At 36.2% G+C, this 27944-nt stretch overlaps 1 protein-coding gene across 4 annotated transcripts in view; it reads right to left on the bottom strand.

The window, feature by feature from the left end:
* The window catches only part of CADPS2 (calcium dependent secretion activator 2), a 313820-nt gene that overhangs the window by 75151 nt on the left and 210725 nt on the right, over positions 1-27944 (bottom strand). For 2 of the 4 annotated variants that reach the window (XM_069850643.1, XM_069850660.1), the window contains exons 12-17: positions 26458-26594; positions 22647-22834; positions 11614-11715; positions 9000-9063; positions 5679-5802; positions 2626-2646 (exon numbers count right to left, since the gene is read on the bottom strand). In XM_069850643.1, the coding sequence (XP_069706744.1) occupies positions 2626-2646; positions 5679-5802; positions 9000-9063; positions 11614-11715; positions 22647-22834; positions 26458-26594 (636 nt within the window). The remainder of the gene's footprint in view (positions 1-2625; positions 2647-5678; positions 5803-8999; positions 9064-11613; positions 11716-22646; positions 22835-26457; positions 26595-27944) is intronic. The other 2 variants (XM_069850652.1, XM_069850669.1) reach the window with 1 other exon arrangement.

The raw sequence follows: 27944 nt of genomic DNA, 5'->3' as shown, positions 1-27944 counted from the left end.
TTGTCATTGCAAATGTATTTTTTATTGAAAAAAGCTGTTCTATATTCATAATAGTACAATGACATGGGAGCACTAAAGAAAATGTCATCCTGGCTGCAGACAACTCCTGTTGATGCAAGTGCTGCTTATACCACTGTGTCTGCCATTAAGAAAGCAACCAACATCTTCTGGGAAAGCATTCAGAGTCTTGTTCAATTGAGACTGAAAATGAAAGCACTTGGGGAACAAACCGGGGAACCTGGCAACCACAGTGCTGAAATGGGATTTTTGCAACAAAAAGAATTTGCATGTTCACCTCTGTATTACCTAACAAGGACACTCCTGCAATTCAAGGTCTCTATATGGTATCTAGTACACAAGTTAAAGGGTAAATAATCATTATCAAGAAATAGCTTCCCCTTAATTTCCATGACAATGCAATGCAATATATGGTATTAGGGCTAAGCATACTGTACATGAAGTCCATGATGACATCTGTAGGAGTTTAGCTAGTGACAAAAACAGGAGCAGGATTTGGCTTTGTTAGCCAGTCTAAAACATAATTTTATAGAGATTCCTTTCAGCTGCTTAATCTTTTACATCAGGGAAATGGGTTCAACGGGACACAAAATTCTGTTGGAATTGAGTCTATTTACTCCTTCCAATAAAATTAGTTTTTCTGAGTTGTCTGGTTAATTTTCAGCCGCATTTTTAGTCAGAAGTGGAATTTAATTAATCAATTAAATTTTAAACACAGCCTATAAACCTCTAGCTTCGACTAACTCATACAGTGAATTTCCATTTAATCACTGTATGTGATAGGCTTTCCTCTTGTCCACTTTCTAACACAGTTAAATGCCAGGTCACTTAAAGGGACAGCTTTGCTATCCTAAAATCTTAAGAACACAACAATAGTTTCTTTTAAAGTGTGCATAAACCTAACGTAAAATGACCAAAATCAGGTAGTCTTTTTTTGCCACTCTATGCTTGTAACTGTGCCGTTTGTGCTCAACGGTCTATATTTCTGACATAATGAGCCTGAGCAAAAAACAAGAATAGCAAGCATGTGGCACAATGAAGAGTTGTACTTGAGGTGATACACATTATATAGAAGTGTACAGATGTGGTTTTAGAGTGCAAAGGTCAAAGGACACAAACTTTAAAACTAGTTGCTCATTTCACAAATTAATTTCAGCAGTTTTCCGCATTTCTAATTTGAAGAGAGATTTTCTTCAATACCTACAGGCATAAAAATACTAAATGAATAATTTGTGCCTGCTAGCTTTAGATATCTTACCGAGTAGGGAAACTTTCTTAGGGGGCATTTGAATTTGATACTGTGAGATAGGTCCTTTCACAGAGAAATTATTGAAGGAGCCTCTAAGCACTTTGAATCACCTGCTTAATGAACCTCTCCTTTATCAAAGGGGGTCAGGAGATTACCTGATAAATGTGTGCTCACATGAACTCATTCTAACAGGCTGTGGCATGAATGCCCATACCACCACCTCATCATCTGCTCTCTTTTTTCAACAATTCCAAATAGAGCTCTTTTATTTCCAAGGAATTTAAAGCTTTCACATGAAAACCAGTGCAAGGTTTGTGAGCCAATGGAATGTTTTGAATCTTCAGTTATGAACACCAATTTAAAAAAAAGTAATTTTTATAATTCGCTAGGTTTTTTTCTTGCCTACTGGCTAAAGCAGCTGTTCCTACATACGTGGACCATTCTCCCTGCAAGACCCTGGTTTTCAAGGTGATCCATTTTGAATTACTTTAAAGTAACCTTTAAAGTCATCATCCAGGTCTGTCTTTCCAGACGGAAAGTGATCTCATCCTGAGAAAGCTACCAACTCAATGCCTGTTCCCATAACAGTGGTTGATATTTGTGGAAACCCCAGATAGCATCATGATAAGGCTTCCATTGGGTTTGTGTGTATGTCTCTAAAAAATTAAGACAAAATACTGCATGCATCTATCTCAAAGTATGTGTATGCACAATCCCTCTTATTTCTATGCAGCTAACACTACTCAGCCACACATACTATTTCAGCCATGCTCTTTTTATCATCACTCTGTTAAATATTTGGATATAAGCACTCAAAACTCCTCTCTGCACTATTGGAGAATATAAAACAGCTTCATGAAATCAGGAACTCAAAGAACTATCAGCCTTCCAAAACACTGCTGTAATTAGAAAAAGAAACATATCATGAAAACAAAGCTGTATCAGAAAAATGTAAAACTAGCTTTACAAAACTAGTTTTCCCATCAAGATCTTTATCAATAACTCCAGCAGCTCCATTAAAAAATGAATACCATTTTTGCTGATGACTATGAAATTCTATTTCATACACAAATTGATTTTAACAGCCAAACTGTTCTGCATCAGGTTTCATAGAAACTACAATTGCATCATATCCCAAATTATAAAATTATCTAAATTGCCAATAAATACACATACCATTCCTAAGTATCTGCCTAAATGAAGAACGTATGCACTATACTACATCAAAACTAATTTTAATGTTCACACATATTCTGGTCGATATGCTGGTATTGTTGAAATCAACAAAAATAATAAAAGAGCAGACACAACACACTACATCTGTACTACATGCAGACATGCACACCAACAGTAATCACCTGAGTCCTTTTCTCCGGTTGCTATATACAAAACAAACAAACAAAAGAGAGAAGAAAAACACCATTACAGAAATGCAATGTAATTTCATTAAGAGCAGAATAAATACCAAATAAGGACTTAAAGTCTTCTTAAAATCTTTAAGATAGCAGTGAGAGTTTTAACAGACAGCTCATCCAAGTGGTGGGTTTTGTCAGCTGAGGGATAAATGGTGTACATGTTTAGTTCTATAGAGTCTCTATTTCATGCTCACTGGCTGAGTTTGCATCCATAATTTGGCTAAGAATTTCAAAACATAAATAATAATAAAAGAATATAAGAATGTAAGAATATAGGAATATTAGAGTACTCTTTGCATCTCTATTTTTTAGGTAGTTACTGTTAGTCTGTAATTGATATTATCAGGCAATAGTTGCATTTTGACTGACAGCTATGCTCATAGAGTCATAGAATGGTTTGAGTTGGAAGAGACTTTAAAGGATCATCCAGTTCCAACCCCCTTGCCAGGGACAGGGACGCTGCCAACTAGATCAGGCTGCTCCAGGCCCCATCCAACTTGGCCTTGAACACTTCCAGGGAGGGAGCATCCACAACTTCCCTGGGCAACCTGCTCCAATGCCTCACCACCCTCATCGTGAAGAATTTCTTCCTAATGTCTAGCCTAAATCTTCTCCCCTCCAATTTACAACCGTTCCCTTTTGTCCTGTGACTACATGGCCTTGTAAGAAGTTTCTCCTCAGATTTCTTGTATGTCCCCTTCAGGTACCAGATGGCCGCTCTAAGGTCTCCTTGAAGCCACCTCTTCTCCAGACTGAACAACCCTAACTGTCTCAGCCTTTCCTTATAGCAGAGGTGCTCCAGCACCTGATCATGTTGCTCACTGAAGAAATAGAATCATAGAATCATAGAATAACCAGGTTGGAAGAGACCCACCGGATCATTGAGTCCAACCATTCCTATCAAAAATTCCCAAAATGCATGAGTTACATTTGAGGATATAGGTAGTACTATAAAGATAATGACTATATGTTTTCTGTATACAATTCGAGGAGTAAGCAATTAATGCAAACACCAACATGAATTACTTTCAAGGGAAGAATGTAATTCCAATGTATGGATACAATAATGCTCCCATAAACCCAAAGAAGCAGAATGGAACCTATTGCTGAAAACCATTGCATTTATATTGGTAAAAACGTAGGATATTTGTAATGATCAGAGTATAGAAAGAGAACAATACAGGTCTCACGACTACTGAAAACCAATGTGTTTATTTTTCTGATGTTATGATGCTGGAGCCCTTCACTTTCAAACAGCATTCTATTTTATCCTCAGAAAAGTATTCAACCTATTTATTGTTGAGGCCCTAGACTTCTTTATGCAGCTATCTACTGTACTTTGGGTTTATATTTACCTGAGTGTAAAACCACTTAGAGAAATCTAGTTGTGTTTCAATCAAAAGACAATAAATGCAAAAGGAGATTTGCAAGTCAAAAAAAGCCATGGGATGGATGGCAGTTTCATTTGCTGTTCCAGCTTACGGTAGTCTTAACGATGTGCATTTTTTAAGGTGCAAAATTCGCTACTTGCAGTGGAACGGCCACAATTCTCTAGGATACAGTTAAAAACCCCAGGTAAAAGTACATTTACATTACTGTAAAAAAACTTACCCAATCCAATTTAGTGTGACGTTAAATATCTTTTACATGCTTTTGTCATCTTTTAAAAATGTTTCTATTTTTATACCTATTATTTCAAGGTTTATTAAATAGCTGAAAATCAAAAATCTCCTTTATAAATACAGAAATATAAAAGCTAAGGAACACAGTTATTTTTTCTTTTTTGTTTTCCAGACTAGATTCAATATTCATCCTTCTTTCTTTAACACAACATGATATCATAATTAATTATGATAAACTGGTTACTAAGATGGTTTCACGTTGTTACTCCCATGATATAATACTGGTTGCTATAGTGATGAGATGGGTTTTTTGTTAATCACTTGTGAGACTGGCTAACTCATGTTTTTCAGAGAATTTGAGCAGAAATGGAAAAGGGAGAAAAAGTTGGCTTTATAATATTGGCAAACACATGAGGCTTCTTCATTTTGTTGCTATGATAAATCTTTCTTCTAGTGTATTGCTAGAAATACATGCTATAGAAAAACATACTATGTATAAAAATGGGATTTTTTCTTAAAGCAGAATTCATCCCTCATAATTATTCCTGTTAATTGACTCTTCCTCTAAAGAAACAGTTATATAGGTGCGCACACACATACACACATACACCCAGAGTTTTCTACTCCTGAATATATGTTTATAGGTCAGTCTCAAGCTTTCTGCACTCAGGTGTGTCATGACAAGGCATTTGACTATTATGACTTCCTTTTTGTTCTACATAAGGTTTACATATATTGAAATGACACTGTGTATCCTAGTCATTTTTTTTTAGCAATATCTGAGTTAAATTCATGGTATATGTCCTGGAACATACACAAGTTCCAGGAAAAAAATGCAGATCTAGTATTTTGTCCCATTAGTTCATCTAGGAAATCAGGATGTAATTAAGTTTTTAATCATCAGATTGTTATTACACATCTGACAACATAACAGCAAAAATAAATAACACTTATCTATCCATCTGCCTTATGAATACATCAGAAAGGCATCTATACCCACTTTTCAAGTTTCAAGGTATTGTTACTACAGATAAAGAATTTCCTGTCAGTAGTTTAATTACTAGAAATAGTTAGAGGAATTAAAAAAAAAACCCCAAACCAGCACATTAGGTTTATAGAGAACTCAAAAGTAAGAACAAAGGGCAACTTAAATTAAGAAGTCCTAGTCTTCCATTCAAACAGGGTCCCAGGAGGCATATTAAAGCAATGAATAGGAAAAAGCTCCATAGTTCACCAGCTGAGATTTTAATGAGACATTTCCCCTTGCTGTGGAAGGGGTTTGTTCGGGAAAGGGAAAAGGCTGATCACAGAATATTCAGTTAATAGGCATTTTTGGCTTTTACAGCCACTTTGGCACTTGATTGCTGTACTAACCTTCTATTTTGGCATATTCTGTAAGTCGAGTGTAATTGATCAAGGCAGCCTTCTCCAGACATTTTCTAACCACTTTCTTCACCTCTTCTGTTGGTATAGGAGTGGCAATATCTTTCATCAAAACCTGTGCCAGAGACAATTATACCACTTGGTTACACTCATTATCCAAAATCCAAGCGAAAAGGATAAAAGTATCCTTAAGTTAGTATAGACCTGATAATGACTAAAGGTAGAAGTCAAAAAGGAACTATTTCAGTTGGTGGAACTAGATATTTGTCTTTGAAGGGTTGGTTTTTTTTTCAAGCTTGATTTGACTGCCTATACGGTGTTTATATACAATGCAATTACTGTTTGGCATCTTGCAGCATGACAGTCAGTCTTTGGTCTGGTAATGTCAAGACCAGTATAATAAGATCATTCCTTGAACGGGCTGAATGATGGTGCCCGTTAAAGATGTGGAAATTTGCTTGGTTCTCATCTGTGGAAAAGCTTCCACCATTGTATAACCATCTACTCTTCAACAGCGGAAAAGAGAAAATGTGAACATCACCATTAGAGCTACCTCATACTGACTTGCTTTTCTTCCTTCATAAAGTTATTCAAATTCAACATGCCCTTCCTGTGAAAAAGTAAAATATAGCAGGAAGGGAAATACTGAGCTTCTGGCAGACTATTTTATTATGGACAAGTAGAAGAACCGATCATATAGAGCTTCACAAAACCTGCCAGTCTTTAAAATCTATTCATTTTTAAAATATAGGCTTTTGATAAAATGGATCACTTGATGCAAGTGAGGTAAGATGAGAACATATACCTCTCTAAATGAATGCAACATGCTCTGTATATATATCCAATGCTCTGGATTGTCATTAAAAAAAAAGGAATAAATGTATTGATTCACCTGCATTTTTACTTTATTTCTATATTCCATTAAATTTAAAGAGGTCAAAGAAATCTCAAGATGTTTTTACCACATTTTAACATAAATAATAAAATTTCAGATAACAAACAACCTTTAAAAATTGTTCTCCAGTGAATGTGCAAACAAGCCCTATCCTTATAAAACAAATCTAAAAATTACTGTTAAAAGGAGGGAGCAAGACATATGCTCTAGAGAAGGATATTGTAGAAAAGAAACACATTCAGCCGTAGAGAAGTTGTTAGGAAGACACTGTTGCAAAGTAGACTTCTCCCATTATTTGCACATATACATGACATATCTATCTTTGTTAACTTGCTTCTTTTTAATGAATAATTTCTGGGTTATCAACAAGTGAAAATACAGGATTAAAAACTTCTATTCTAGACATGTTTGGGTTTTTTTCCCCCAAGATTTTCAAAGACAGGAAAAATAAAATGCTTGTAACCCATTCTGCATCCACAAGTATAAGCATGCACATTTATTCCCAATCAAGACAGACAATGATGTTACTTGAACACCAGGCAGAGTATCATTGCCCTTTGTAAAAGAGCGGTGGTAAATGGAGTTAATTCCAGCTGGAAGACAGTCACAAGTGGTGTTCCCCAGGGCTCAGTGCTGGGTCCAGCCCTGTTCAATGTCTTTATCAATGACCTGAATGAAGGCATTGAGTGCACCCTTAGCAAGTTTGCGGATGACACTAAGCTGGGTGGAAGGTTGGGAGGCTCTGCAAAGGGATCTGAACAGGCTGGACCGCTGGGCTGAGTCCAATGGCATGAGGTTTAACAAGGCCAAATGCCGGGTCCTGCACTTGGGGCACAACAACCCTATGCAGTGCTACAGACTAGGAGAAGTCTGTCTAGAAAGCTGCCTGGAGGAGAGGGACCTGGGCGTGTTGGTTGACAGCGACTGAACATGAGCCAGCAGGGTGCCCAGGGGGCCAAGAAGGCCAATGGCATCTTGGCTTGTATCAGAAACGGTGTGACCAGCAGGTCCAGGGAGGTTATCCTCCCTCTGTACTCGGCACTGGTGAGACCGCTCCTCGAATACTGTGTTCAGTTCTGGGCCCCTCACCACAAGAAGGATGTTGAGGCTCTGGAGCGAGTCCAGAGAAGAGCAACAAAGCTGGTGAAGGGGCTGGAGAACAGGCCTTATGAGGAACGGCTGAGAGAGCTGGGGCTGTTTAGCCTGGAGAAGAGGAGGATGAGGGGAGACCTCATTGCTCTCTACAGCTATCTGAGAGGAGGTTGTAGAGAGGAGGGTGCTGGCCTCTTCTTCGAAGTGATAGGGGACAGGACAAGGGGGAATGGCCTCAAGCTCTGCCAGGGGAATTTCAGGCTGGACATGAGGAAAAAGTTTTTCACAGAAAGGGTCATTGGGCACTGGAACAGGCTATCCAGGGACGTGGTTGAGTCACTATCCCTGGAGGTGTTTAAAAGACAGGTGGATAAGGTGCTAAGGGGCACGGTTTAGTGGCAGATAGGAACGGGCGGACTCTATGATCCTGGAGGTCTTTTCCAACCTAGTGATTCTGTATTAGCAGGAACAGTGACAGGAAAAGGCTCTTTCACATAACACAAAGAAATATACACAGCACCACAATCACTGAGACTGTATGTGAAAGAAAACATACACATACAGACTCTTTATGTGTTTTTGAACCAGGTAGAGGTTTTCTAAGCCAGAATCTCTATCCATGGAGTGTTCTGCAGCACAGAACAACAGACACTCCCCAGGATCAGACCTCTCAGATTTTGGCAAAGCTACACAAACTGTGTCCTAAGCTTTTTGGAATTCATACCTTCATCAGGCTCCTGCTGATACAATTCCTCTGGAATGTCTACTGGAATTCCAAGTTCTCTTTCCTCAGAGATGACTGAGAAGCTTTTATCATAATAAGGCCATCTCCATTCCAGTCAGTACGGGAGTATTTGCTGGGCAGGAATTTACATTTATAGCAGCCCTTGTCAGTTTTGCTGCATATAGCTTTTTCTTCTTAAATTGACTCAGATTATGCGTTTATGGAAGATTGATTTATATAGAATCTTTTAACGTCACTTACCAGCATAGACAACATCATCAGCATAGAAGCCATAGAAAGTGTTAAAGGGGGGATGCACAGTAGATTTGTACTACTTTAAAGGTAATGCTGGGCAATCGTTAAATTATAAGGAAACAGAGAGTCTCTACAGTGGCTTAAAGTGAACATCCAATACATAAGTCCTACAGAAAACAGCAGTTTACCTCTGTGGAAGACTTTGAGAAAAAACCCTCCCAGTGAACAATTAAAACCAGTAGTGAAATACCTGAGAAGACATGAGTCTGCTTTCAGTAGCCAGAAGACAAAAGAAAAACGCAGGCTTAGTACTCAAGCAGGACTTAAAATATGTTTTCAAACTTACCCTTTCAAGTAATGAAAGGGTGGCTTTTAAAGCTCCTTCAGGACGTCCAAAAGGGAAGCAGTACCTTAAAAAGTAAACAAACAAACAAACAAATGACAAAAGAGGAAGAGAAAATGGTCACAATTATGTCACCTAAGTTAAGAAATTATTTTGAGACATAACTGTACACTACTTGCATTAAATTATGTCAGCAGAAATCTCCCATACACAAAGTACTAATGGTAGCAGAAGGCTTCTTCAGCAGTCTGCACATATATATTACAGCAGCATCAGCTCACCAGCAGCTGAGGCCTAAATACAGAAAAAATACAAAAGACAAAAAGCATCACTTCTGCTTTCTCAGTTATGAAGGATATTTAATGGTCTCTGTTGAGCTTAATTGTCGTCTTCCTGGAAAGAGGTACTATTGCCCATGTAGCCATGACAGCTACCAGAGCTGTGAAGTAGTACTCTGTGTAGTAGATCTTGTTTTAATATTGGATTAAGATAAGGATAAAATGTCAAAGTTTCTAGACATATATGGGAATAAAAATGCCCACAGATATACCATAATTTTTCCTACTATATTATAAATAGCTTGGAAAAGCATTTTATGTTATCTTAAATTTTATCAACTACAACTTAAACCATACCCACTTCTGTCTTGATACTTCTAAAATGATGTAAATTAAAAAGTAATTCCATTCATAGCTTTGTTTTCAATTTTTGTCTACTGACCTATCCAATATATCAGCTCAATGCGACTACAATGCTTAGGCAACTGTAGCCCCTCTTAATCCTGTTTATAAATTCTTGCTGGGATATCCCCAATTGGAAAAAGGATTTTTTACTTTGCTGAGATTATATTTTTCTTATTATTACTCACTGAGAATGGTAGCATCATATTCTAATGTTTTTCAGTAGTAAAATCATTTCTAATAATAAAAGGATTCAGATCAGTGCATTTTAGATATATGTTTTAGTCAGCCAAAATAAAGCCCTGTAAATGAGGTCAAAAAAAGGATTTCCCACAGTAAGAGTTCCAGTATTTATTTTGCTTAATTTTTTTTTTAAGGTAGTAAGATCCTGTGGTCACTGATACACTCCAAGCTCATCAACACACTCTAGTGTGCAGGTAAGCAGACATGATGATTTACCTTTATTTGTTCCAATTCAAATAATTACTTAGACACTAGTATATATTTTGTATTAGTATAATGCACATGAAGGCCTGAAGAACTATTCTGAAGATGCTCAGCCTCTTTTCTTGTTCCCTTATCTCCTTATTCTTTCAAACATATTTACAAGCCTTCTGCTGCTTCAATATTCTTGGTGCCACACCTACTCTCAGTGACCTCACCATTGGGGATGAGTAAAAGGAATTGCACTAATTGGAAATTACAGTGATTGTGTTTCTACCACAAATGTGACATGACACAGTCTTAAATATGTTCATTACAGGCCAGAGGTCTCCCAGCTGCAATATCCCTTCATTTTTTTTTACTTTTTTTTTTTTTTGTGGCAAGCATGACAAGATGGTTGCAGACATAAGGTTTCCTCCCAGCTACAGATGATGTTCCTTGTCATTAACTCTCCTTCTGCGTTTCCAAGACCAGGATAGGAAGCTCTCTGTCTCATGCTACTGCATCGCTTCTCTGGCAAGAGCCATGTACTCCCATGGAAGACAGGAGAATGAAAATGTGTCAGGGAAGAATCTTTAAAGGAAATAAAGGAAGGGAGTATATTTTTTTCCCCAAAAGTAATTGTTGTCAAGAACAATACTAGGTCTCTTTAGTTTAATACAGAAGTGAAGTCTCAAGTGAAGACTGCTACGTCCTCTATGCTCAAAAAAGCCCTAAGCAACCTACTTGTCAACATGACAGATACTATTGAATGCTAGAAACTTATCTCATCACACCATCACACTAAAGCAGCATCCAACAAAATTATAGCCACTAAGTTGGCTTAGTGAGATGAACTAATAGATTTGGTGGTCTAGATGCCAGTTTTATGCTAAGGTTCATACACCATCAATTGTTAGAAAACAGAATATCAGAGGAAATAGCATCTCAAGTTTGCTGTTGCTTGTATTTCTTCCCTAAACATCCTCTATTGCTATAGCAGTCTGAACACTGACAGTCCTCACGTATGATAAACTCTTTATTGAGGATGGTGGACCTCTGCTAATTTAGGAAAGTAAATCATGGAACCAAGTAAATAACATTAAACATCCAGAAAAAAGTTCTAGCTCCCATATATCAAAGATGTTCTCTACTTGTATAATTTTTCTGATCAGCACTAATCTAGAAACTGGTATGGCTCAGTTATTTTCATACAGGCAATTTTCTTAAGATTTATAGAGAACTTAAAGTTTAAAAGAAACAACAAAAATCAGGCCTATATTCTTGCAAAATCTTTTCTACCATAGAAAGAACACAGCTCACATAATACATAAATAAGTCATAAGCTCAATCACTTGAGTAAATAAATTATTCCATATTTAATATATTCAAATATTCTTTGCATGTAGACTATTTTATCGTCACTCTGCTTCTTCAAGACCAAACTTGAGCACCAAAAATGAGAAAATCTTTCAGATCAAACTTAGTATTAATTGAATAAATTATGCACTCACCTGAAATGGCTTATTTGATTTTCTAAAAGGGAACAAAGTCTTTCCTTTATTTCCTCAAACCTTTCTTTCTCTTCAATAGATACTGTTCCAATTCCATCCGGCCTGTAATATTAAATGTTTAGTAATTCTTAATATCTCTTCATGCTGATTCCTCTTTGAACAGTGATCTTTATTTTTAAAGCTTTCAGTAAACATGCATGCTATTCTCCTTTTCACTTTCCCACTGTTTTGAAGGATTACCAGTAACTTGTGAGTAGCAGAAAGCAAAATGCAACTAGAAAAACAACTTAACTTTTGAGTTGAACTTTTAAATTCAATTCCTAAGTTTCTATCTGATCCCAATATAAACAAAAGGCAGCATATATTTTTCCCAAATCATTCCTCATCCCAGACTGACAAATGCCAGCATACAAACAAGACTTCTGTATAAATATATCATAAAGGGTGCAACATAAATAGCCTTATAAAAAAAAGCACTTGCATTTGTTTATGCATCAAATTTAAGTCCCTATAATTAATTATAAACCTCGTAGTAAGTATGTTAGGAACACACATGAGTCTTATCAATTTCTTTATATTAAAATAATGACAAAATTATACACAATGACAAAATTGTGTAATGACAAAAAAATACACATCTACCAAATGTTATTTTTACTATGCAGTCACTACTTAAAAAGAAGTACATAAAAACTTCCTGTTACTCTCTTAACTTCCAGCTTCAAGGTAACAAAATAGCTTCTGCTTTCCACCTGAGTTTACAACCCTCACACTAAGCGTGGATCTGTCCTGTACCTCCTCCAGAGCCTCCAAATTTGTATCTCAATGTTTCTAGAACTGAGCAAATTGTAGTAAAATGACATGAAGACAGACAACACCCTATGAACAGTCTATGAATAATTATGTAATTATAGAAACATCTTTTTGCTAAATCGTTACTTTCACTTTCTGCACTATACTTAAATCTGGAAGAGGTAAGTTGCTACCTGGCTACAACATAAATAATTCTCTCACCCTTTTAATCATTTATATTTGTGATCTGTTAAGTCAAGGTGGAAAGAATGTCTAAACTCTTTAACTTACTATGTAGACAACAATAAAAATCAGATATAGTGGAGATATGAGTAACCAGCCACATCAATATACTATTGTATAAATTTGATGTGAAAGAGTGAATAACTTATTGTCTTTCTTTTGATGGATGCCAGGATACTTCACCTCAGACTTCTGACAGATGGAACAGGTTCAAATTTAAGTAAATTGCATTGTCTGACTTCATTGTCAGGAGAGATTGTGCTCTGGAGTGGTAAAGCAAATAGTTCTGTCATATTAAACCTCGCTGAGGCATGTCATATATATGACAGAAAAGACCTAGGGGTCCAGATAACAGTAAGTGAAAAAGGTGAGCCAGTAGGATGTCACATCTGTCAACCTGCACTAAGGCTACGATCACTACGTACCAGGAACCTGTCACTTCATTGAGTTTGTTGTCACTAAGGGTCTCACTGACAAAACCTAAAATTTTCAGAACTGTTAAATATATTTTCAGTGGAAGTTTGGATAGGAACAAAGGTTCCAGAAGGCAAAGAATTAGTACCAAAAAAGGTGTTAGAAAAATGTATCATCTATAGCACTGAAAAACTCATCTCTTGAAAATATGCTTATAGAAAACAGCACAAACTGAATCATTATTTTATTTCTTCCTGTTAGCCTTATTGCAACAAGCAGAACATAAAAATGCATTTTCACAACACAGTTCTGAGACACATATTGTACTGGTGATCATTTTTTGCTACTTTTCAGAATATCTATCTACTACTGGGAAAACAGCATCCAAAGAAAAAAAGAATCTGACTCAGAGATGAGCTGAGATAGAAAAAGTAGATAGTTTCAAAATTCCCACTCATTTTGTATTCTAGACATTTTTCTTTAATCACATTAAAACCATTATAAAATAAAATATCACTGTTTTGAGACGTTTATTTTTATTTACAAATTACTGTGCCTGACAAAAAACCCAGACTCCAGCAATCATTTGGTTTTCAAAGGTTTAGGTCATCCATATCTATACAAGAACTATTTTGCAACTAAAAGCAACAAATGTGCCTTTCCTACTATTCCAGATGTTAGGGACAGTAGTTCGAATTTAATTTTTTTCAATTCAGCTTTCTTATTGCAGCATGTGAGCTCCCTCTCAAGAACTCAGCCAAGAAAAGTGATGGACTGTCTTTAGAAGAGTTTAACATTAAGAAAATAAGGGGAGAATAAATTTTCCTTTCCCCAACATTCTTTTCCTCCGTATTCTTCACAATTGCTTTTGGGATTAGAGAACCAGGTGAAACTGAGCACTTAAAACCTGAGTAGGCTTCTCTCTCTCACTTATATTAGTTTCCTATTTTTTGAAAACTCTGTCAATTGGATTTGGATTGGCCTGTCTTGTCTGCTTAGATCACAATCTAACTGGCACAAATGTAAAGTTGTCTCTGGTCACATCCTCAAATTGTTTAATTCACTTGGACTTACATATCAACAGAGATTTGAAATAAATACCACATGAACTAGACCTAGTAAATTCAAGTAGGAAGTAGCTGTTTGACCATAAGACACAAATAATGATGCCAAAAACAGAGGTTGAACAGCATTTTTAAAGACACTTTTACTATGACAGTCTTCCAAGTTTGCTGTCCTGATGGCAGTCAGTTACTGTAGGGAAGGGGACAGACTGGGTGGTGGATTGAGATTTTCCTCTGGGAATGGACTGTTTTTCATCAATTGATATAATCCTTTAAAGATTGGAGTACCCTTTAGAAATATTTTGATGTCTAGAGATCTTAAAACCTGTAATAATTTGTAGAGGTCACTTGATGTATTGTAGGATTAAGAACCTTGTGAATAGCTATGGCACATGAGATAAAAATGATCCTCCAGTTCCAATGGGAATTAGACAGGATAGACACTGGGTTGACTGTAGATTGTTTCCAGCCCTCAACTTTGGAAACAGCTTCTCCTAGTGGCCTTTCAGAGAGTGAATTGTTGCCTTAAGCAAGACTGCTTTGTTGACGCAGCTTTGAGAAATATAACCAAACACGGCAGACACTTCTTTTCCTCTGGAACACTGTTGATATTGGTGATTTTGCATATTTACCTATTTTAAAAACAGTCAAAGTCTTTTCAATAAGCTTTCCTCATTAAAAAACATAGACCATCACCTCAGTCTGTATATAAAAAAAGGGTAAGAGGAGAGTGGGGAGTGCACAGATTGCTATTCTAATATGTACACATAGATGAGAAAAGTAAGGCTGACCAAAAGAATCTGTCAAAGAAAGATGAGAAATTATGATGAAAAATAAAAGACAAGAGAAATACTTCAGCTAAGGTCTTACTTCAAGACATATGTATAATAGACTACATTTCAAGGGTGTAGGAAAAACAAACCCAAAACTTATATGTGATCTTGGCTCCTAGAAACAAATTGTTTTAGAAGACTTCATTCTTTCTAAGAGCACTTGTTTTGAAATTCAGCAGGATGCACAATACAATGAAAGAACAGTGACAATTTTCAAATTAGCAAGATAAAAGTTTGATTTCTTGTTTCTCAGTAAACAGAAGATTATATTGTCCAAAATGTTGATGTAGATTATAATTTATTGATAGGACTTCAGTATCCAAATTTGCCTTTAAAACACAACTGCATTAACTGAGGCTTTTACGGAGGCCATGGTTTATGTTAGACAAATCTCAGGAAAACAATGATTTACATTATCAGCTTAGAAGCAGGCAGAGCAGACGTCTTTTTATTAACAGTAAATTAAGAGAACGAATTATCACATGGCCTTTAAACATAGCTTTAACCAGCAGGCACTTGAAGACCGAGCATTTTGTTGTTAATATTAAGTATTCTTCAAACATTCTAACAAAAAAATGGCACAATAGAGCCTTCTGCTGTATGCATTTCTCGGGCTGATCCTACATCTGCTTACAGGTTGTACCCTGTTTTTCACAAGTGAATGAAGAAGACCAATTCTGAAGGCCACTAAAACAGATTACACTTATAAATTGGGTTAATTTTAACGATTTTTATGCAGTTATATTTTAGGTGGGATTCATTAGTGCCCTTTAGTGAGAAGCTAAGCTCATATAATAGCATTTTACCCAAAATACAAGGGTATGTATAGGCATTAATCAGTTGAAACTAATGACAAATTAATCTGTAATGTCTAGAGAAGGTGATAGTATATAACAACATTAGCTGTTCCTTCATTGTGTAAGATAGCAAGTATCACCTTAAATATAAAGATCTTTGTTGCAATATTTCTTAATAACTTGTGAATTGTGATTAATATTCTATTGGCAATTTATCAGAGGCTTTTCAGAAGCAGATTTATTGCAGAAATATTGCAGTGAGGACTCATTGTATGGTGACACTACTATAGTTACTAGTACTTCCCAACACAGGATAGTATCATTCCTTAAACCAAAGGTGATGTCAACATGGCTTCACTTGGCACCTGCAACAGGGCAAAGAGCTTTTGCTTCTAGCTTTGAACTCAGAAGAAGTCTACTGATAACTTTCTTGTGGCTATTTATAACAGTAATATATAGAAAGCTCCATCACTAATTGAACAACATTAATTAAAAAAAAAACCAAGCAGAACTATTTAGAGAGGCCTTACATCAGAGGCTTGGGGGTATGATGCTCGTAAGTGAACCATTTAAAAAGGAGAATATAGATTAAATTAAAGAAGGTTTACCTTCCTTTGTGCTCCACACACCTCAGAGATGATCAGCCTCCTAAACTGAAGGATGAACTCAATGATGCAAGATGCTTGGCTCAAGGCAGTAGATCTATTGAAAAAGTTCTATTCTCAGCATTGCCCAATGAGCCTTAGAAAAGGGGAAGATTATATGCACTTGAAGAAAAGGCGTATAAATGTCCAAGGATCAACCCGTTTTTCCAGTTTTAAAAGAACACTGCTTCTCACCTAGAAGCACAAACTCACATAGCGTATCAATCCTAAAAGGTATGTTTTCTCAATCCATTTTTCTGGGGAAATAATAGTGACTCGTGACTGATAATAAATCACTTCTGAACAAAAAAACCCTTTCCAATAAGAGAAATGCACTTTCATCATTTCCGTTAGAGGACTGATAGAAAATTGAGACAAACTACAAACCCAAGATTCTTGTTAAGCCTCTAGATGCTGTAACAAATATGAGAGGGAATTTCTATAAGATGCTGGTAGACTGATAGAATATAATTTCTGATGCAACATACTTCCTTAAAGATCTACACTGTAAGGGATCTCAGGCTCCTTCCTCCAGCTGCTGGACAGTCTTGGAACATAGCTAAGATTAAAGCAGATCTATGATTAAAGGCCCAATTGACAATAAAAAATGGTGAAAGAAGACCTTGCATCTGCTATCACTACAACACAGAACATGTGGAGTTGAGAGCGAATAAGAAGAACAAGAAAAAGAGGAATTCTTTTCAACTGCTAAAAAGGGAAAAGTTTCACAAAATCCTGCTAGCATTGGTTTCTTGGGAAAGCCATCTAAGAAGAAGTCTACAGGCTATTTTTATCTACAAAATTATATATTTAAGAACATAACACTTCTGTGAAGAGATGAACTGGAGAAAACCTTTCATGTCAGATGGCAACCATATGCTATAAATGGTGAAAGACTGATCTAAGGTCTAGAATTTTAAGTTAAATCTTATTTGATATTGTTTATGAAAGATACAAACTGAGGGCAAAACCAACAAGATACAGACAAAGTTACTTTAGAGTTAGTCAGAAGAGAAGGAAATATTTATTCAGAAGCTTCGCAAAAAAATATTAGAAGAGACAAAGCAATGTAATGATATTATTTTCCATATTTTTACAAAGTTTCTTGTCCAATATTTGAAAGGGATGATTTCTCTGAACATTCTCTTATCACTTGACACAAAGTGTAAAATTTCAATAAATTATTCTTATCACAAAACATTGAAAAATGAATGATATATGAATGCATAGCACTCTCTGAAATGTCTATAGTTTCATTTCTCATGTGTTTATTTTCTCCACTTTAGTATTTCCTTCAAGTATAAAGGTATAACAGGAGGAAGAAGTTTCTCAGACAGTCTATAGTGCCAAATGATGACATGGATCTAAAAGGAACTCTCAGAGAGGGCAAGGCTATTGCAGAGATATGAAATTAATTCTTTCCACTGGTGTTTATTACGAAGGAAGGTAAGAAGACTGTTATGCTGGAACCCTTCTTTGTTCACACAAAAAAAAATTTAAAAAAATCTTTATTTTCAGCACAGATATGGCCCAAAATTTTAGCAAGTAAGAAATAGCTTATGGAACAAATTAGAAAAATGAACAGCCAGGGCGAGAACTCAATTTTCTATGGTTATGTGAAACTTCTGACTGAGAATTGTCTTCCTCCTGAGGAATGGGAAGTGAAGAACATGACATCAATTTAAAAATCAGAAGAATGCTACGGGGGAGGCAGGGAGAACTACAGGCCAGTAAATTTTACATACATTCCAGAAAATTAGAAGGAACTGTAATACAAGGATTTTTAAGGATAAAACTAAAGAATATTGGGCAAATAGCTAAGAAATGAAGTGATAGTAACTGTAATGATAGTTACATGGCATTGTGTGGAATTCCAGAAAGACACTATGAAATCAAGGAACATCACACCAGTAAACAATGATCAAGGCAGATAAACAAAATGAAAAATCCATTGCTATTTGCAACAGAGAACTTGGTATTATGATGGATAATTCCATGAACTCATACCTGTTCAGCAGCACCTGAAGAAGAAAATCAGCATGGGAAATTACCAGAAAAGGGTAAGGAATTAGCAGAAACTATTCATCCAGTGTAACCAACGCATGGTTTGCTCATACTTGAATTTTAAATAGCAAAGAGACAAAAGAGGAGTATTTTTTTTTTGTCTCTACTCCATCTCTTCCAATAGCAACAGAGAATGAAACGAGATGTGTAGGAGTCAAGTTCAAAGCAAGAGTTCTTCAAGTGAGAGGAGGCTCAGTTGAGGATCTTCTTGCCAATGAGGCAATGAACAAGGACCTGAAGCAGAGGCTCACTCCAGGTTACCGAATAGGCATATTCTGACCTGCAAAGAGCTGAAGACTGAAAGAGCACTAAGAGAAAATATTGTATATACTTGCTCTTCTCTTACTCCAAGCAGGTCGATGCTGGAGACAGATGACTGAGTGACATAGAAGTACCCTGACTCAACATGACTGTTCTATGGAAACACAAATGAGCTGAAGATTTCAAAGTGAAGGCAGAAATAAACTATTTATCTTTTGGTTATAAACTGATTTTTATAGCATAACTTTCACCTTCATTTCTCATACACGACCTTCTAACTGAGGAATATGCTTGAATTTTGAATTTTTCAATTCGGTCTGTAACTCAGCAGGCGGAAAGAACTCACTTTGCACTTCATGTGATACCCACCAGCATCCATTTCAGACAAGAGGGACTGAATAGAAGTCACAGCATGAAAAGTAGACAAAAGTGAACGTGATGGGGAGGAAAACAATAGCTCCTACCTGGACTGTTTAGACTGAAATGTCAGCATTCAGGAACATCATACAGTTCCTCGTTCTGCCCATTTCACTTTCACCAGAGATACATAGTGTATGGTAACTGCAGTGTGAAAGGTTCATAAGTGAACTAATGACTTTGATGGAGACTATAACGTGGAACTTTTCAGAAGAAAACATTGTGAAGAGCCGAAAGAGATGCTATTGTAAAGTTACATAGCACCAGAAGCACAGCCAAAGGAAGCCGATATTATTTACTGGAGGAAAGGGAATCGGCTGATTCAGAAACAAGGATATGTTTTTGTTTAAACATTCAGCAAGTCTATTTTGCTTTTTGGGTATTTAGGAAGAGGACATCTTAAGAATGCCATTCAGAAAAGCAGAAATACCTTTTCTACATAAGCAGTTTGTTAGCCCAGGCATAATACTCATCCCAGCAGAAAAGGAAAGGCATAACTGAGGCTTCAATTCCTCAGTCTAGGACTCCGCACATTGTGTTTGACTCTGCATAAACATTTCTGTCCCCAAATTAACCGCACTGGCATAAAAGACACACTTACTACCAGTATGCTTAATAACTCCATCAGAATTTGTTATCCATACCTTCATCTCAACTAAGAAAACAACTGAGGACTGTTCTCTGGTCCTGAGACCAGATGGCAAGATCTGCTGCATACAGTCTACACCAGGTATCAGTTCAGGTCTCCTCTGTGCTCCACAATGTCCCTGAAGCTCTAAGAGAAGAATTTAATTTATGTGCTTTGTTAAGCAAGTAATATGTAGTCATCATGGTGCTCAGGATATGGCCCCAATATATGCTGTGCATATATACATATACATATATATACGTATACATATATATTGATTTAGATTTGCTCTGATTTGTGCTTGAGTTTCTCCTCATAAGACTATTAGAAATGAAGGTGAGTGACACGTTTATCTGATCATTTGACTGATGCCACTAAATTTCCTGCTTCTCTAAAATTCATGCCTAAAAGAGACTGATAATTTGAACTACAGATACAGCTGCATTTTAACATGCTACTCTATCATCTGACTTCCAGATCATTTTTGATGATCTTTCTCAGGCTAGTGGAAGGTCTAAGATCCCTCTGTGAAGCAAAGGTGAAATATAAATTGAATACATCATGCCCAGAGTATAAAGCACTTTGTCTTTGTTCTGTGTTCTTTCTAATTCTCAGCCCGATTTATAAAACTAAGATGTATAACGCCAGCGATCAGCCTAGAACTTTGGCCTGTCATGCATTGTCTGTGAAATTCTTTTTTCCCTTTTACTATTTCTTACTGCTGCAGCAGATGAATGAGTGGATGTATTATGTGGTATATATGTGTCTGTCATCCTCAGCGAGTGTGTCTGCCTCTGTCCTTGACTTACTTTTCTTCTTTCTTCATGTTTCTTTTTTCTTCCGTTTTACAATATCTCAGTTCTAGTCAGACTCTCTCTGTTCAACACTTCTTTTATTCCTAAAACACTCATAATGCTATTCAGAGAATATCTGTACAGAAGAAATAGACAGAATACAGAGTGCTTACCACTGTGTAAATGATGGGCTCCCTGAGATATTTTCATGCACTGCACACACTGTTGTCCTTCACTTAAATTATGAAATAAAAAGAAATGTATCTGCCTTTCTTTTCAATTCTTGAAATAAGTTTGAGCAATTATCACTGTATATTTGTCTTGTTAGGTTGAAACCAGTAATAAAAAGGCTAGAAACAACAAAGACTTAGACTCAATAGGAAATACGTATGTGTCAGGTACTTCAGGAACTGACAAAAGAAGCATGCTTTTACGGAGAATAGGTTACCATGTAAAAGCCAGAAAATCTCCGAACTTACCAGTATGAACGTTAAGATTCTTAGGCATATTTCAGTAACATTCAAAACCACTTTAATTTTGGATATTATTATCAAGGATTATATAATGTTAATCTTGCACTACCAAACCACCCAGGTCACAAACGCCTGGCTCCTGTTCTCACAGATGAGTCTTTGTCTGAGCCAATAAAAGAAACAATATCCTTTATAAGGATTGTCCCTTCTTCACTAGCTCGAGAACAAGTAAAAAGGCCTCTGTGACTGACTGGCTGCAAGGCAATATAAACATACAGGCTGAGAATAAAAATCTCTCTTTCTCCTAATGCCTAGTTGGATTCAGTTTTAGGGGTTTACTGATAGCATCATAGTTTTTGGGACTGTGAGTAGGCTTTGCCCTGGTGGCAGAATTGAATCACTTGAGAGGAGGAAATGTACTGGGTTTTCCCCTGTTATTTTTGAACTTTTCTAATGTATTTCCTACAGCAGTCTACAAATCTAGTGTTCACAATGCTGTATAGATGCATGTTGACAGACTCCCTGCCTCACTCCCACCTGCAGTATGTGGAGGACACAGATAAACTGGAGCAAGTTCTGTGGATGGCCACAATTATAGAGGGCAGACCACTTGCTCTGAGGAGAGGCTGAGAGAGTTGGGCTTGTTCAGCCTGGAGAACAGGTGGTGTCTAGGGGGCCTGAATGGCAGCCCCCTAGCTGCTACTGGGGGATGGACAACAGACAACGGATATAACTACAGTGAAATAAGATAAGTTTAATCTGGGTAAAGAGCTGACAGGATAAATCCCTAAGCAACCTGGTCTGACCTCACAACTCACCCTGCTTTGTGTAGGCCGTTGGTCTAGAGATCTCCCGAGGTTCCTCCCAACCTGAGCTTTCTCATGATCCTAACACCAACACCTGCTGTTCAACAACAGAGCTAGTTTCCTTACAATTTGGAAAAAGACATAAATGAAACAAAAGCTTATTTTAAAGAATGTGTTTAGGACAGTAAAGTAACAAGTTAATTTTTTTCACAGGTCTTTCACTAGCAAGTGGAAGGAAGACATCATCCCAAGAGGATCGCTGTGACCAACAGCTCCTGAAACAGCCCTCCCCGTTAGTGGAAAGAATTCCAGAAGTGATCTAGCTCTTCCTGGCTGGGGGCCACACTACATTCCCTATATATGTATTTTTTCTCTCCCTGTTGTAGCACGGTCAAAAGATGTTGGTAAAGTACGACTACTTGCCAAACTACAGACTCTAGAACAGGACTCAAAACTTCCCTTAAATTGCAAAACTGTTCAAAATGTTCACTGGAAACACCATTCACTAACACGACACACACAGACAGTGCAGAAAACTACCTTTTTAACAGGATGATACCTGTTAGCCTTGAATCAGCCTGTCTATACTATGTCCAAGAAAAGACACTGCATTAAGACAGTACAAACTGAAAGGAGGTTTTTTGTTTTAATAGTAATCTGTAGAGAACCTCCAATATCCCTGGAGAAACATTAATGGACTGATTTCTGTTGCATGCAACTTCCCTACCTGGTGAATGAAAGAGCCTATAAATACTTTTGTTTCATCCCAAGGCTATGAATTTTAATTTATACCATTAAATTACCTGTTACCATGAACGTGAGAAGCACAAAATGCGAAACTGTAGTGCAGCAAGGTTGGATCAATGACAGAACCATTTTCTGAATGTTCAATCAATTCATTGAGATAGCAAAGATGACGATGGCAACCTCTCACTCCGTAGCGAGCGCAGTATTCATCTAACACGAAGACCTGACCTGGGCTAAACCAACCCTGAAAGAGAAAGGCAAAACCCCACAACATTTTGACATTTCTTTTCCCACTCACAGCTTTTCAGTCAAACAAAGAACAGAAGGATATACTTCTATGTGTATTACATTAGCTTTTAATATTAGAATTATTTATGTCTGATAATACTGGCTCTGGAAGTTAGATCAAACAATATTCCTCTTGTTGAAAGGAGTAAATGTCAGGAAACTATTTGCAGTTCTGAGTTACCACTACTATAAAATATGTGGTTTATGAAAATATTCCAATATATCCCAAGTCTGGTACAGATTCAATTATATAAAAACCTAACATAACATAAACTAAAACACTTCAAAATAATTTTGTTAAAGTTATTAATTGTAAGATATGAGAGAATGTTTGGGTAATGATAAGGGACATTAATATGATAAAACAGAGCTTGAGAGTCAGTTTGCTGTGGCTGCAACTTTAATGGGAGGGAACCAAAATTTGATATTTTTATTCTGTTTCTCATGTAACATGAGTACACTTTTAACAGCTTTTTAACACTTATATTTCTGTAAAGAGATAAAAAGCTAGGAGTTTTCTTAAAACTGCTTGAATAAGACGAGTAGGATTTGACATTTAATAATATTTAGATATACTGGGGCATGCTGAGGGGTTACTTGGGCTGAATCTTGATGAAACCAGAATGGTGTAACCCTGACACAGACATGAGCAAAGTAGAGAACAAAAGTAGAGAACAAAACCAGTTCTTGAGTGAATCCAGAGTGAGAAAAAAAAAAAAATTCTTGATGTAGAATTGTAAAAGAAAAGAGCCTTGATTGTTTTGCCTCCCAATATGAAAAAAAGATAGTACATGGAGCTTCCAGAGCTTCCAAAAAGCAGCTGGGAGCAAAATGTAAACATTGGAAAACCACAGATACTGCATAGCTTTTCCAAACAAATGTTTTTCTATGGTCTTGTCTTGACAGTGCTGATACTTCCCTCTCATCATCTTTGTCAAATGTTTAAGAGAGACTGAGGAACACCTGATCCCAAAAATACAAAAAACTTGGATAAGCAAAATGATTTTGCAAGTCGTGAATTCATAATATCTTCAGCTGAAGATCGGTATTTCCTTATTGCTCGTGAATACTTCTGCAAGCTCAGATGTTTAATATTTATACAAAATATCAGCCAAAATAGTATTAAACAATTCTTAAAAATATATTCACATCAGGTTTAAATCATCTATGTTTTTAACTTAACCAAAAATCTTGCACGAGACAGGAGTTTAAATTTTATATTCATCCTCAACTCCTGAATTTAACATACTATTTGAAACAAGTACACCTCAAAGTAATTTTATATATTTATTTGCTCCCAATTAATTTCTTTGAAGACAATGTTTTCACTGCCTTTAAAGAGGTTCACCTGTTTCTGGAGAACATTTAGCTTTATTACAGCACCCTGAAGAGTACTCAGAGTTTTAAACTAATATCCAGTTATGTTGCAACGGCTAATGTCGTTAACAAATTGCTAGAAAATATGGTGTACCATTGAAAGAAGAAAGAAAAGGGAATTTAACTTGATTTCTACATTAATAGGTATCATATCTGTAGATATAATAAACAGCGCTTATCGTGACTGATATTCTGACAATATATTGTCATTGTCACTGAGTTCTCTCTACATTTTAATGGAAAACATGACAAAAAGCTGCATGAGAATGCCTAGCAATACAAAGGGAAAGAATTATTAAAATTTCTGTATATTCTCATAGGAGGAGGTTGTGACAAAAATACAAATTTTTAAAGAACCTATTACTTTAACTACAGCCTCTTTAAGAGATGTATTTTATTGTGGTCATTTTTATATAAGTACATGCCTCCCTTGCCCTTATTCAACCCTGTACCACACATAAGTCTCACAAACACACAACAACTATATGCTACAGAGTATCAGATAACTATATATTTTTTATTGTATAGTTGAAAAACAAAACCAAAACCAAGAATAATGAGAAGAATGTAAAATTAAAGAAGATCAGGTACTTTAGTAATTTAATAAAACCCTGTACTTAATATTAATTCTTACACATTTTTGTTTAGAGTTTTACAAGTTCTATGTGTGGTTAATCTGTATTTATTGAAATACAGGGATGTATTGTTTTAAAAAAAAGACAGGAAATGAGTTGTTTAGGAAAAAACCCCACACTTATACATTAATGTATCCTATTGCTACCTTGACATTCCCAATTTTTTCAATTAAAAAATATAGTTAAATATGCAATTTACCAAAAAATGATCACCCATTCTACTTATTAAAAGGTGAATTTTAAAAAGAAGAATAAGAAAGCATCTGCTTTATGGTTGCTATAGCACTGTGTATTTCACCTAACCTCTACTAAAAGTTCCTGATTTCAAGGTTATATTAAGTGTCTTACTATACTATTATTATAAAGACAGATTTTGACCCCAATGCACTGTTAGGAAGCTAACCATTTTCTCTTTGAGTGCCAATTACTTTGTACAGAAGTACCTTTAGGCCTCTTCTTTGATTCAGTGTGCAGCCCACAGTCAGAAAATGTGTCCTTTAACTTTTTCTATACATACTTATCTGGTAGGATTTTAAAAAGGAAGCAACTGTCATCAAATATTTTTTTTTAATGTTTTTACACTTGCAAACAAACCTACCCCCCCATTATCTTTGTATTACATGACTAGTCAGGTCAATGGAAAAAAAAATAAAAAAAGTTATCCTGTTTTATTTCTGTTTGGATAGTAGAGTGAAAAAAACTAAGTACTATGATGCACTTTAGGTCCTTAGTGAGAGATCACTATTTCAGACATGATATCAGGTGAAAAATTAAGCCTCAGGAAGTTATGAGGTCTGACCCACACAAACTTGTTTAACAAGTGTGTATAATCTGACGAAATTCCACAAGATTGTTGCTGGTTTTCCCCACAGAAAAAAAACCCACCACAAACAAACCTAGAAGCAGCCCCATCCTCAAGTCCTAGCCCCACAAAGCAGATAACAGAAAGTGTTATGTAGGAAAAGTAATCTGCAGCTACAAATATGGAAGCATGCTATGCTAATATCTTGTCTTTTATAGCTGTCTTTGAATGTGAGAAATATGCATTTTTATACAGAGATCGCACTTGGTTTTGCTTAATAATTATATTTCCTTTTTCTTTCAGTTCAGGTAATACATATATGTCAATATATCTATATTGCCTGTGGTTCTGCTTCCCTTCTTTTGGTGTTTTTCCTTCTTCACAAGACAGAGGAATGAAGAATTACAAGACAGGTGAAAATGCCTAACAGGAAGTAACTGCATTTGTACCTTAAAATGCCTATACAAGTGTCAGTAAATCCTGCCACAGGAGCTCTTACCATTATAAAAATCTTATGGTTTTATTTAAACCTCCATACAGGACATGATAAATTTCAGCTGATAATATCAGAGACAGTTTGGGTCTCTGCTTTCTATTGAGTGGCACAGAAGCAGCTTGCAAGTGTATAATTTTCAAATTTGAAACCAATCGATTGGACCCTTTATTCCAACTACACCGGCAGCTATTGAATGAACTAGGAAGAAAGGACTACTTTTTAACAACTATTTCTCACTTCTTTATATCTGTCTTCCAGCCAGTACTCACCAAACAAGAATAGGAGTCATTCAATCTGTGATCCAAGGTCTCCCTCTGAAGTAGTCTAAAGAGGGAAGCATGGTCAAATTTGCAGGGATTAGCAGAAATAAACTCATCCATGCCATGTTTCTGGCCACGGTCTGTGTCTGTTCATACAAAGGAAAAATGTGCAGAATGGTACATGTGAGTGTGTGTGCAGATTTATAAACACACGTGTAAACATGGTACGTAAATCTCAATATATAGACTTTCTTGAAAATATTTTGAAGGAACAAGTTACATAAGTAGATGCTTGCAGGTGACGTTACAGAATACAGTTTTTTAATTTGGAAATAATAATATTGGATAATTTTTCCACTATACTAATCTATGGAATGTAAAGGTGAAAAAATACAGTTTCTACCCACTGGCAGATTAAACAAAACAATTTAGAAGGGCTACCTTAAAATCAACATAGCACATGAAAATTATTCTTAGAGGACAGTTTTCTAGTGGAGCTCTTCAAATGTTATAATTTACAAAACAGTGTTATAAGTATGGAAAAAAGTGTTCTATGTTTTCCTGGGTTTGTGTGGCATTCTTTCTAACTTTAGCAAAATAACCAAACAAATACCCTTGCCTTCATTGCAAAAATAAAAGGTTTATGTATTTATTTCCTCAGATAAGAAAGAGCATCTTTACTGCTGATCAAAGTACCACTCGGAGAAATATTCATCATGGCTTGAAGCCTACTTCTCAAATGGCAAACTGGAGCAGAAATGAACACACTGGCTTGAGCTAGGTCATTTCCAGCCTTCTTTTTGTACTCAGCTTTTAATGAGACGAACCTTAATGTAGTAATGGCAAAAAGCTCCTTCAACCTTCCAGCGAAGAACAGTGAAAAAGGGAGCAGCATTTTTGTGTAAATACATTGAGAAAACATACTATCCCAAATGGCACTTCAATCAAAGGCCCAAATTTATTGTTCTTCACAGACTGCATCTTTCAACGCCTTCAAACCCCGCGGGTTTATCAAAAGAGAAGCTCTAGTGATTGCTTTCATTAATGCTATGTTTTGTCAAAGTCCTCAATGTGAATTATCTATCAAGTATGGACAGAAAAAGCCTTACAGTGCCCAAAAGGACTAGTTATATATTAGCACATTAGCTGCCTTGGATTCTATAGACTGTAGTGGGGTGAACAGTCCTATCAACTTAAAAATTGACTTCCCCTTTCAATAGGATCTTAGCTCTTTGTTCCTTTAAATTCAAATCTAGGTCTTTTTACATTCGTTACCAGAAAGTGTATCCTAAATGCAATTTTGAAAACCTGCATAGAACAAACCTAAAATTTCTAAAGAAAAGGAGACAAAAGTTTATTGATTAAACCCAATTACAGAGTCAGGTTCATAATAAAACTCAATATTGATCTGTGGGCATGATGCTAACATAATCAGTCACATTTAGAAATTTAGCCTCAGATCATATTGATCCATGTCAAGTCCAACTTTCAGCTGT

This window comes from Phaenicophaeus curvirostris, chromosome 1, assembly GCF_032191515.1.
Source record: "Phaenicophaeus curvirostris isolate KB17595 chromosome 1, BPBGC_Pcur_1.0, whole genome shotgun sequence".
NCBI classification, from domain to species: Eukaryota; Metazoa; Chordata; class Aves; order Cuculiformes; family Cuculidae; genus Phaenicophaeus; species Phaenicophaeus curvirostris.
Note: the sequence above shows the minus strand (reverse complement) of the source record. Positions and strands in the feature narration are given on the sequence as shown.